The following is a 12,940-nucleotide window of genomic DNA, read 5'->3' as shown; positions in this document are numbered from 1 at the left end:
AAAGTCGACTTTATTTATTAGAATATTATTTATGTCCTATTCTAACAAGTTATATGACTTAATTTCATGATATACAAGTCGATGGTATTGGTTTGTTAAAACCCAATGATATTTTACTGGGGATTTTATAAAATCATAATTATAATTATAAGTAGTCATAAAGTTCAAGGACCTATTAAAAGTAAGCTACAGTAATTATGTATGTATGACTTTGTTTTTTTTTCTCTTGAAAGGCTAATACATGTATGACTAACTACATATTTGACAAAGTTTTTATGAATCAAAAAGATCCCAAAAGAGGAAAAGTCATATCTTCATGCATTTGGTAATGATTCGGTAAATGGAATGCAATGTTTTCAAAGTTGAAACTTTGTGCATAGAAATTAGACAATGATTTCTTTTACCAACATTTCAAACCTCATTATTGTCACTTTAATTTGTAAAAAGTAAATAAAAGACAAAAACGACTTTATGGCCACATATATTTGAGAATATTAAACGAGGATGGCTAGGAGATATTATCATGATTACAAATCTTGTTTTTCAAGTTACTATCTTTAATATAATATAAAACGTAGTGTTTGTAAAAAGCATAGCTGGTAAAATACACATATCATCATAAGTTGATATAACATCTATAACATCCCAGAAAAGAATTAAGCTCTTTATAAAACGTACAATTAGTTACTAATAATATTTGAAATTTACTATTAAAATGATTAATGATTGGTTAAGTTTGAGACATTCTAAAATGAAAGGGTAAACTATAAATTTTGAACGGAAGTACTAGTCTTCAAAATTTGTTATTTCACTGTTAAACTTAACAATACGAGATGATCATGCAGGATTTTCTGAAAACCAGTCTAATGTGCAGTGACCGCTAACAAATTTATTAGGTTGTAAAAATTGTAGTATGTCACTCTATGGCAGGATTTAAGGTGTTAGCCAAAATATGTATTAATAAAACAAGCAGAAACTATATGTTAGCAATGGTTAAAAGAGCCAACTATTTTCTACAATATATATCTTAGAAATAGCAATTAGAACCATCCACTATTGAACCATAGCATGTACAGCCATTTTTTGAGCATTTTCCTTTTAATGGAACCATAGGCTACAAAACTAAAGACAACAAAAAAATACACAAAAACCCAGGATGGTGTGATATATCAAAGTAAACATCTAGCAAGCATTGTAAAAGCTAATTCTCATATAAAGCCACAGAAATGTGGTAACTACTCCACTTCAGGAAGTAGGATCGATTTTAGGTTGGTCAACAACTGGGGGCAAGAGAAGGGCGAGACGGTCTTTGTACCTTTCAATTCTTTGTAGCCTTTGATTTCTTAACCTGCAAAAAATTGAATAACAAAAATATTAATACTTCGAGAGTCAAATGAGTTGCTCTTTCTGACATTTAATTTACAGCAGAATTGCAAAAGCATACCTTGTTCGAACCTTCTTTGCATTCTTAACATGCTGCTGCAACAGCTCCTCAGCAGATAAATGTTCGACATCTTCGATTTTCTGACACCATATAAGGCAAAGCCATTAGATTAGAGTGATGTACGGTAAAACATGGCATATGCATACATAGATGTATATAGATAAGTAAGATGCACATATTAATACCTCCTCTATTTCAGTATCGTCTTCCTTTTTTGCTTCTACCATGGATGCAGGCAATGGCTTTGGAAGAGACTTCATGGAGTCCGCATATTGTGGCTGTCAGCAAAGCATCAAATTAACTTTCAGTTCTATATATCAAACACGTGTCACCAAGAAAATCCTGTTTCGTATTTCATAGGTGTGAATAAGTAGAAATCATTGATAGCGGAAAAAACAAGCAGCAAAGTCATCAGCATAATCAATGGCAATTTTGTACAAAAAAAAAATATCAACCAAGAGAAAATGTTCGTGAGAATTACTGAAAATTTACAACCATGATAATTGGCTTTCTATAGCAGAAAATACCATCTTCTTGAGAGTTATAACAAAATTACTATCTCAACAGTCACTACAATAGCCGACAGTTGCCATTATCAGATTTGGGAGAGCTGTCAAGTTGCATTTTATCACTGTCACCATCACAATATAGCCTCCTTACTACCCAAGTGAAGCATATGACCTTCATCGAAAAGTCAAGCTCAAGAAAGCTTATGCACTTAGTTCATGCACACTCAAATATACATGTTTTTGACCTCAAATAGGCCCAGAATAAAGAGATACCTCAAAGGAAGATATATTTAAGATTAGGTGCTTCTCAATGATAAATCCAAACCAGATTACATCTTAAAAAAGCTTAAACAAGAATGTTTATAAAAGTTTTGGACCCTTTCAGTCAGCCGTCTCTCATGCTAACTAAACTAAAGTCTTACTGAAAGGCACATATTCACACAAGAGCACCACTTATACAAACATTTGTCTTAAGCAGGGCTAAATCTCACAACCTCCTTGTTAGGTCACCTCAATACAGCTAAGCCAAAGGCCCTTTGATCTTACAGTATTACCCTTAACAGTACTTAGGCACCCGTTTCAGTCAGCAGTCTCTCATGCTAAATAAACTTACTGAAAGGCAGATATTCAGACACGGGCACCAGTTATACAAACATTTGTCCTAAGCAGAGCTAAATCTCACAAACTCATTGTATGGTCACCTCGATACAACCAAGTCAAAGTCCCTCTGATATTACAGATTTACAGTATTACCCTTAACCGTACTTATATAGGCACCCGTAATCACAAATGATTAAATAAATCAATCAAGTAGAAGTGTTAGTTGTAAAATTCAGAAAAGTCATGTTTTGAAAGCAAAGCATGAGAATCTCTTCCTTTATTTAGAAATATTTCAATCACTAAGGCTCTAATTAAACATCCTACTCTGTTTTGCAGTCTTTCTACCTCTAACAAAAAATACAAAAGAGGGCTCTACTAACTTCACATCAAGTTCCCTATGAGCACAAACCAACCGCCTATGGCCTTAAATGATCATCCAAACCTCCAAATAAGCCCAACTATTTTGACTACAAGATACCCCTGTAAATCTGTAATACTTGTAATAAGTATTTCCGGGGGTACTTGAAATTAAAAGATTAATTTTGTGTGAGTAACAGATGCACCATCAAGATTCATAGCATATATCAATGATCAAAATTATCATTTCCTAAATCTTTAATAAACATAAAGTTGTTTTTAGTATAAGCCTAATGAAAATGTTTAACTATAAAATAGATATTTAAATAACCTTCAATATTGACATAATCAGGAATGGCCTTGCTCAAGTGGTCAAGGCTTGCTAGTGATAACCAAGAGTATTTGGGTTTAAATTATACTCTCGTGTATACTAAGATGTCACAAAAGAAAAGAACATATGGCCAGTCTATGATTTCACCTTAAAAATTGCATTTTTCCTTATGCAAGAGTAATGATACATATGCCTAAAATATATGCCTACTAATATGCCTACGCCGTTCATTTGTTGACACATGTATTACACATTTTCTCTCTCTTAATCCTCACCATTGATTTTGTCATGTGTCTACTCCTTGTTAGGCACATTTTTAGGCTTATTATTTAGGCACATCAAACATATTCCTTTATGCAAATAGAAGTGAGAACAGAGCTGTAAAGGCTAGCCATGACACATACCTGATTTTCCGAAGTATAACCATTCTTTAACCATGAGCGGCATAGAGCATAAAGGGAGGTGCCCTCAGAAACTTGAACCTAAAAACAACAATATGAAACAAGTCAAACAACATTAGTGAAAAAATATGAGTCATCTTATAACAAAGTTAAAGCATATATAATCTTTAAAAGGCCGAGTAAGCTAGCATGCCAGTAAGTCCTATTTGTAAGTTAGCCTATCTAGATGTAAGATGAAATTCATGTAGTAAATATTGTATGATGTACTATTATAAAAATATAATTCATCTTTATGCATATAATCAAGTGAGTATTACGATTTACAAATCTATCATTAATTGTTTGACGACTATGAAAACTTGCTTTCCATTCCACATACGCCAAAAGCAATAGACAATCCATACAGACAAATTTCCTAGCAAACAAATTATTTAGGAGGGAACAAATAATAGCACTAAGAAATAAGAATATATAAGAAGAAATCGTAATTCCACCTTTCTATCTCTGACCATGACGAAAGTTTCATCTCCATGCTTGTCCCTGCAACACCATAAATAGATGACAGATTATTATATCATTTGAAGATAGAACTATGAAGGCACACTTAACAAATTATGCCATGTGGATATGATTAATTACCTTTTATTTTTTGGCCTATTATCATCAGCAGTTGATGCTTGAACAGCAACCTATAGGTGATAAAAACATTATGTAATAGAAAGCATCACAAATCATATGAATACTCCAACAAAATAAACTAAGAGTAACGATTTTAGATTACAAAATAAAACAGATGTAACAGAATCAAATATCAATAATCTATATCTATATCTATACTGCATAAGCATTTGAGAGTCTTGAATTTTGAATCTTTTAAAAACAGGGATATTAATATAATACCCTCACTAATGAAAAAAGTAACTTTGGTCAAGTACTTCCATATATTCAAACAACAAATAAAAACAACGGTCGGCGCAGCCTGCTGTTAATGTAACTATTTGCTTTTCTTCATGAAATAAACATATTTATATAGTTCTAAAACTATCATTAAGAATATACTTGTATACCTACGGTTACATTTTAAATTGATTTTGTTGTGTTACCTTTGATTGAATATTTGCATCTACTGTTTCGTCCTCTTCTGGCCTTTCATTTAAATCAAAAAGCAGGCGTTTGGCCACTCCTCTGCCACTTCCAGTGCCCTCAATGAAGCGTGGCGCACTATCCATGGCAGAGACTAATAAATACAGAATCGATGAATATGAAAATAGGCTATATTTTATATAAACAAAGGATAGTGGCCCAATTCAAGAAGGGAACAGTCTCCAATTACAAGAACAAGGATACCAAATTTATTCTGAGTTCAGGAATACTGATGATGACATACTAGCTTTCTATTAATACAATTCAAATACTAGAATTAAATGTAGTATCTACTCCTTAATTTCCTGCAGAATTATTTATTAAATTGATTGCATAAAATCATCCAGTGAGAGGATTCAGCCAGTTTCCAAAGATAGACTTAAACTGTCCCATTTTCACAGCTGTGATTTGATTCTTCCTTCTTGAATACAATGGTGAACCTTTCTCAAAGAGAACCTCAAGAAAACTATGAAATAAACCTAGATTCAACCTTTCAATGAGTCTAGGCATTGCCCATAATATATGTAGGAAATCCTTCAGAAGAACAATGATCAAAATTGTTAAGTTAATATGGACATTAATAATATGAAGCTAATTTAGGGAAGATACATGAACATGTGTCCCTTCAGAAATTGCTAATTAATTGAGCAATGACTATCAATATATTGTATCCTTAATTGTGGATAAGCATTCATCAACTTTCTAAATATCGTTAGATCATTCACTATAAGAGATATTTTGCTAACTATAGAATTTGCAAAGACATAAAAATGAGTTCCAAATATAATACTACCTTAATACCTATATAAGAACATGTACACCTTGTTATGTAGAGAAACAAATAATTGACATGGAAATTAAGAAACATCCAAATCCTCGCAAAATCAAGAATGATCAAGGTTTTCCAAAGTAATAAGTTTATGTGATATAATTAATAAAGTTATAAGAAATAAATTCCAAGTAGTACCAATTCACAGTGCCTGTAGATATCTTTGTGAGAGAAACAATATTTTAACTTTTGCTTAAGTTATGCATTCCACGACCCATAAGAGACTTGAACTAAGGTTGTAAAGGTTTAAGAGGGGCTGGATATGTGTCTAAAGTGATTATTGTGACTTAAGTCACAAAAATACTGGAATGATGGCAAAATAATCAGATTTAGCATACGGGGTAAGAAATTGTAAGAAATGTACACTCACCTAGTTATCTCGACTACAAACAACTAATAATATGATTCATCGATTCAAGTGGCAATAAGCACTCTCGAAAGTCGTAAACAAAGCCTAAAGCTCAACTCTTGAAAATTACCATTTCTTATCTGAAACCGACCCAACTATTTCACTACTATATCATTAAATCACAAACACAAATCTCTCACTTTTCCATCAATACAAAGCAAGAATCTGTAAACAAAACTCTAAAATCGAAAAGGACCAACTTTTACTCACAACGCAGCCACGCAACCTCATTACACAAATTTCTCTACTAATTGTTCTATGCACCTATCGATACTAATTCAGTACAGTATTTAATCCAACTATTCAAATAACAATTAAAATATATAAATCCTAGTACACTTATAGATTTACAACTTACTAAAAATGTCAAAATAATGATTGTAAACATTCATATCAATTATAAAAGTTCAAATAAAATAAAATAAAGTTTAAACCTTTGGGGCTGCGGAAACCGAAAGACCAGCACCCATAGGAGGCACCAAACCAAAAGTCTGTTGCAAATGAGGGTTAACCAAATGATGCAAACTATGAGTCGAATATTCCCCAATATAAGGCCGTTGAGCCGGATACGAATGAGGGTAACCGGAAGCAGGGCGAGGCGGGTACCCTTCCGAATTCGGTACCAACCCTCTACCGGAAGAAGCAACAGGATAAAGAATTCTTGAATTTGGGGGTGGGCGGTTTTGTTGTTGTTGTGGCGGCGGTGGTGGTGGTGGTGGGAATGGTGGTTGAGTTGGGTGGCTATACAAAGATTGATAAATTGATGGGTTTAAAGGTTGTTTTATGGGTACTTGTCTAGTGGCTGATTTGAAGTAATCGACGGTGGTGGTTGGGCCGCCGGCGGTGGTGGTGGTGGTTGCAGCGGTGGTTTGTGGAGGTTGGGAAGGGGATGAAGATGATGACATTGTTGAAGTTGGGATTTTTTCAAGATTTGAAATCTTGGGGAGTTTGATTTGAAAAAAGATTTAAAATTTTGATGATTTGATTTTCAGGGTTTTAGAGAAGATGATTAATGGAGGGTTTGATGAGTGTTTAGCGGCTTCTTGGGTTTGAAAAATAGAGGGGTTTGTTAATGGCTTTTTGCGGAGTCTGGTGTTTATAGTTTCAATTTTGAAAGATTAAGAATTTCAATTACTTTTTGGTTTTGACTTTTTAAAAAGAATTAATTGCAGATTCGTCCGGGTGGTTTACCCATTTTCATGGTTTACATTCCTGTTAATTTTTTCCAAACAAATCCGTCAAACCTTGTCACATTTTTTGCAAATTACGTCCCTATGGCTAATGGCGTTATTTTTTGGCCGTTAAGTCGACGCACGTGAGCTGCACGTGAAGACAGGTTTATAATCTGTCACCCACAAACAGCTTTGTAATTGCACGATTCGTCCCCGTGGTTTATCCATTTTAATGGTTTACATCCCTACTCAAGAATTTTCATGGAATAAATCCAAAGTACGCAAATTGCGGATGGGTAGAGTTCCTTCAGGATTATTCGTTTGTTATTCGTCATAAAGCAGGATCCTCCAACACAGTTACGGATGCCTTGAGCCGTCGTCATACACTATTAACATCTGTTCAACTCAAAGTACATGGTTTCAACTGTTTTCAACATTTATATCATGATGATCCAGATTTTGCAAATGCTTGGAAAGGGTGTCCATAACGTCCTTATCATGAGTTCACTATACATGATAGGTTTTTGTTTAAAAACAAGAAACTGTGTGTGCCACGTTGTTCTTTACGAGATACAATTATTCTTGAACATCATCAAGGCGGGTTAGGGGGACATTTTGGCCGCAATAAAACTGTGGGTCTTATACGAGACCGTTTCTATTGGTCACAAATGGTGAAGGATGTTTCCAAAAATTTGGAACGTTGTCGCCTTTCACGTTGCCAAAACACATCATACGAATGCGGGTCTTTATACTCCACTACCTGTACCTATGCAAGCCTTGATTTTGTCTTAGGTCTCCCTCTCATACAACGTAAGAAAGATTCCATTATGGTCGTTGTCGACCGATTCTCTAAAATGGCGCATTTTCTACCATGTGCGAAGACATATGATGCAAGTCAGGTTGCTCGTCTCTATTTTAGTGAAATTGTACGGCTGCATGGCGTTCCCAAGAGCATTACTTCGGATAGAGATGTGAAGTTTGTGAGCCATTTTTGGCGTAACTTGTGGAAGCATTTAGGATCACGCCTTCAGTTTAGTAGCTCGCACCATCCCCAAACGGACGGTCAGACTGAAGCTACTAATTGTACATTGGGTAGTCTACTTCGAAGCCTCATTGGTAACAATCCATAACAATACTTTGTCCAAAAACAAACCATTACATCCATTTCATCACTTGACCCAAAAGAGATACGTGATCATCAAGCTAGAAATACTTTTGACACAATTTAACAAGATAATCCGAGAGCTTGATTAGGGAGTTCCTAACATTAATATACCATCTTTCCATTCTACTTTTTCTTTCCAATTCAAAGCTATCTACAAAAATAAATTCCTCATCAAGGTAAGTAATCAACTAGTTTTTTCTGTACCTACTTGCACCTAGATAAAAAAAAAAAAACATCAACACCTTAACATTAAGCATTAAGCTTTGCAGACACTATAATAAGTGATATCGTGTATTTTGTAAATATTATACATGTTTTTATATGCAATATCATTACTATTAGTTTTAATTTATTATTATTTTTATTATCTTTTGGTACTCAGTAGTTTTTTTGGTTGTAGGTACAAATAATGTTTGATGAAACAAATAGTTAAAACTTAAAACTTAAAAGATATCGATAATTAAGTAAAAAGATAGAAGCTAAATAATCAAATATGTAGCCATGAGGCCCAAGATCAAGATGAAGATCAAGTCCATAATGTCATCAGTTTCTGCTAATTTGGGCTTTTAACAATTGTATATAAATTTTGACTTTTGTTTACAAGGCTTTGACCAAGTAAAACAACTCATGGCTAGAAAAGGAAAAACGGCTTTGCAATATCGTTTAATTTGGGCTTTCAATCACAAACCCATGAGCATAAAAGAGATTGTGAGGTTGGCTCCGGCCGGCTTTTGCTGTATGGCAAGTGACGACAACACAACTACACAAGGGTTTCACAGGAAAAATAAGAAAAAAAAAAAAAAAAAACGTTTCTAGCTTTTAGCTTTGTACGATTAAGATCAGAAGCAAGGGTTTCACAAGTGATAAAGGTATTTTGGGGTTTTTAATTATTTAAAGTTGAAAAAATGGAAGGAACAAATGTTTTATAATGTAAGTAGAGATTAGCTAAACGTAATGACAGTCAACCGATTTGCAAAAGGCCAACACTACCATTGCTTCACTTTGCCCCAAAAAAAAGTCTCATACGAAGATGATGACAAATACACTGTTATTCTTTCAAAGACACCCAAAGCTACCCGTCGAAACGCAACCAATATCCCCAAAGCCCCAAAACCTCGGAGTAAAGACTTTTTAAAAAGATGAAAGCATATATGTTACGTCTAATGACGTCCATAATTCTGATATGAGAAAAGACAGTCAAGACGATTATGAGACTTCGATGGCAGAACCTGCGTTGAAGTACATCTTGCAAAGAGACCTTAATTAGATATGCTACAAGAGAAGCAAGAAGAGGTGACCCATATCAATGAGGCTTAACAAAAACTTCAATCCATCAAAAATAAGTTAATTTAACCCATACCAAGTTTGCTACAAGAAAGTGTTTGAATTTATATTTAAACTTTTAATGGCGTTATCTGCTTTATGATTTCAACTGCTTGTAAACAACTGACTTTAGTTTGTTGTATGGTAGAGAATAAATCACTGGTAATATTAATCAATGTGTTAAAATTTTGGTAATTTAATAAAGAAGATTGTTATTTGAGAAAATGTTACAAATGGTTTATGTGGTTGTCCATGTTAGCATTTTGCGTTTTGTGCCTTTTTTTTGTTTGCTAACCGTCTTTTGGTTTTCCATTTTCGTTGCTAGCGATTTTTGATACCAACATCGATTAATTTTTGGCCGTTAAACCCTTCACGTGATATAATCGTCTTTTTGTCAATCATAGGAGACAATTTGTGATAATAATATAAAAGCAATCTATACATATACAATTATACATACATATATTTGTATTTGTATATCTATATTATGAATCAAATACTTGTATCGATATCTATACATATAAGTCACATATCCATTTCTCTGTATTAATCATATATGATATATCTATTATCTATAGACAAAAAAAGTGGAAAGAAAAGTGTAACATTAGTGTGTGTTAGAAGGATGCTAGAAAATTATTAGTGATGGTAGTCCCTGGTGGTGTCGCATGTATTATATGAAAAAAGTAGGAAGGAAGAAGAAAAAGAACTACAGAAATATATCAAGTTTAGCCCTATTAGGGTAAGGGTTGACAACTTGACATAAATAACTTCACATGGGAAGCACGTGAGGGAAAAAACAAAGACCAGTTGACGACCGTCAAAATTAATGACTGATCTTGAACATTATCCTTCTATAATAGATTATCCGTGTTGATATTAAACGATAATGACGAAAAGTGATTAGGTAAACCACAGATAATTAGAAAATGAGATTGGAAAAAATAATTAATGGTTAATATATACTCCTTTATAAAACAAACTCTCCCCTACTCCCTTAATTTTAAGAACCTGGAATAACACATTTACCCTCTATCTTAATACATTTTTATTTCTATTTTATAGACTGTGACTAAAATGACCTTAAAATTTTTTTAACTTCTATCTCTCCATCACACATAAACACGTAACAAAAACCTTAATTCAAAATTCGTCTCCCTCCCTCTTTTCATATCCCACGCAACAATGCATCACATCTCCGACCACAATGAAATTACTTTTACGTTAATAATCACACCATCATCGTCGCCGTTACCGCCGCTGCATTAAGGTTAAAATTAAAAAACAAAAAACCGAAGTATTTAAAATGTGACATTCTTAGGGGGAGGGAGTGGTCGCGGGGAAGCGAGGCACCGCGGGCACACCGCCGCCGGCGGTTCACCGCAGGAGAGAGGGGAAGAAAACGGGGAAGAACCCCGATGGGGGGAAGGAAAGAGAGAGAAAGGAGGATGTGATTGGCTAGTCTTTTTTTTCTTTTTTCTTTTTTGATTAAGAATGGTGAAAAAAGATATATATGTATAGATATATCTATACATTTGATGAAGAAGAAGATAGAAGCACACAACCAGTAGCCTGATCTCGATCTGTTCTATTTTTTATTATTTTTATTTATTGTTATTTATATTTTGATCCCTGTAACTATTTATCTATTTACATATCAATCCCTATAACTATTTATTTATTTATGTTAATTACATATCAGTCCCTGTATTTTGTTTTTTTATATTTTTGATTGTATATATATATATATATATATTTATGTTATTTATTTATATAGTTTAAAAATATTATTAAAAATAAATGAAAAAGAAATGATGAGGTGGAGATGGGGGACGATGAAGGAAAGTGACGCCAGTAATTGGGGGAAGATGGAGGAATGATGGAGAAAAATGAGATGATAAAATTTTATAGATTAGTGTTAGAGGAAAATGGAAAAGAAAAGTGACCAATCCCTCCCCTTAATGAAACAATGAGAAACTGAAAATTATAAAGTCATGTGAAGTTAAACATCCAACATAAAAAGTCAAGTTCTATCTATTTCCTTTTTTTATAGAAAAAGAAAAAGTAAAATTATTGACTTTTACTTTCTGTCCCCCACGATTCAATTTGGGACAATTTCACAAATTCTCCATTTCCTTGCAACACCTTTTCCATTTTTGTACCTACCGTAATTTATTACAATCGATTAATCGTGTTCATATTTAATCCAACTGATTCACATTTTCCATAGAATAATTAACATGTATCCACCCAGTATCCACCCAGTACAGCGATAGTGACAGAAACGACGGTCTGATGATAGCGGCGACTGTTGGAGATGACAACGTTTATTGGTATATGTTGATATAAATGTAATTGATCTAAATGTGTATCTAAAGACATTTTAAAAGATAAATGTATATGATGTAAATTAAAAGCTAAGAATTTAGGATGTAAATTAATTTATTAATACTAAATTGAATAATTTGTTATAAGTAGTTGCTAAAAATGATGGTTTATTAAAAGCAATTAGGTTACTTTTAATGTTTCAAAATTTTTTTTATAACTATTTTGAAGAAAAAGCAAGGTTAGAATTTTATAAAGTAACATAGATGAACTCTTAACTTCCTAAACATACAACAGAAGGTAGATCCATCAACGCCTTTCATAAAGGTTCATTTAAAAAGTGTAAGATAATGTTGAAAATATTATCTATAGATTTGGCTATTTATCAAAGGAGGGGATTCTCTCAAGTGATTTTTCCAACTTTATCAAAGCATCTCCAATGAGGAGTGGATCGAAAGTCTTATTTTTAAAAAGGAAAAATATCTTTTAAATGTTTTTTTTTATCGGAATAAAATACTTTTATGTTGAATATATTGAAGAATCTCGACTCTTTCATCTATATCTAATTGTAGATTTTTGAGGTTTTTTAAACTTTTAACACTGGAAAAAATCTTTTTATAAAAATCTTTTGCAAAAAACTTAACTATTAGAGATGGCCTAATACATTGATAAATCAAAGAAAAAAATCTTTTTATAAAAATCTTTTGCAAACAACTTAACTATTAGAGATGGCCTAATACATTGATAAATCAAGTCCATAAGTGTTTATAACGAAGGTTCATAGGGACGATCTTTCTAAGCACGAGTTGGTTTGACTCATTTTGTCATTTTTCCGATTCAGTTTGTCCATAAGAGTGTACCCGGCCCAACTACCTTTACATAATACGAGTATAACTTTTTCATATTAAAAGCTTATACTGATGTAAATTGGA

At 33.1% G+C, this 12,940-nt stretch overlaps 1 protein-coding gene across 2 annotated transcripts; it reads right to left on the bottom strand.

Moving 5' to 3' along the window:
- Nucleotides 1-1,009: 1,009 nt before the first annotated feature.
- On the bottom strand, nt 1,010-7,100 carry LOC122582565 (bromodomain-containing protein 4-like). 2 transcript variants are annotated; one of them, XM_043754972.1, is made up of 7 exons: nt 6,458-7,100; nt 4,282-4,331; nt 4,137-4,182; nt 3,646-3,723; nt 1,630-1,722; nt 1,445-1,524; nt 1,010-1,348 (listed from the first exon to the last, which is right to left on the bottom strand). In XM_043754972.1, the coding sequence occupies exons 1-7, from the start codon at nt 6,926-6,928 to the stop codon at nt 1,246-1,248; spliced, it is 921 nt and encodes a 306-aa protein (XP_043610907.1). In that variant the 5' UTR covers nt 6,929-7,100; the 3' UTR covers nt 1,010-1,245. The 2 variants fall into 2 exon arrangements, with proteins under 2 accessions (XP_043610907.1, XP_043610908.1); XM_043754973.1 differs by lacking the exon at nt 6,458-7,100 and adding an exon at nt 4,746-4,894.
- Nucleotides 7,101-12,940: the final 5,840 nt, after the last annotated feature.

Source organism: Erigeron canadensis, chromosome 9 (assembly GCF_010389155.1).
Source record: "Erigeron canadensis isolate Cc75 chromosome 9, C_canadensis_v1, whole genome shotgun sequence".
NCBI lineage: Eukaryota > Viridiplantae > Streptophyta > Magnoliopsida > Asterales > Asteraceae > Erigeron > Erigeron canadensis.
This window is presented reverse-complemented; position numbering and strand designations above follow the sequence as displayed.

Excerpts from the sequence above, each read along its gene's own strand:
- LOC122582565 (XM_043754972.1), bottom strand. The coding sequence starts at position 6,928 with ATGTCATCATCTTCATCCCCTTCCCAACCTCCACAAACCACCGCTGCA. Across the intron at positions 4,183-4,281 it reads AATAGGCCAAAAAATAAAAG|GGACAAGCATGGAGATGAAA; the intron begins GTAATTAATCAT and ends ATGGTGTTGCAG. Across the intron at positions 1,723-3,645 it reads GTTATACTTCGGAAAATCAG|CCACAATATGCGGACTCCAT; the intron begins GTATGTGTCATG and ends CTTTGCTGACAG.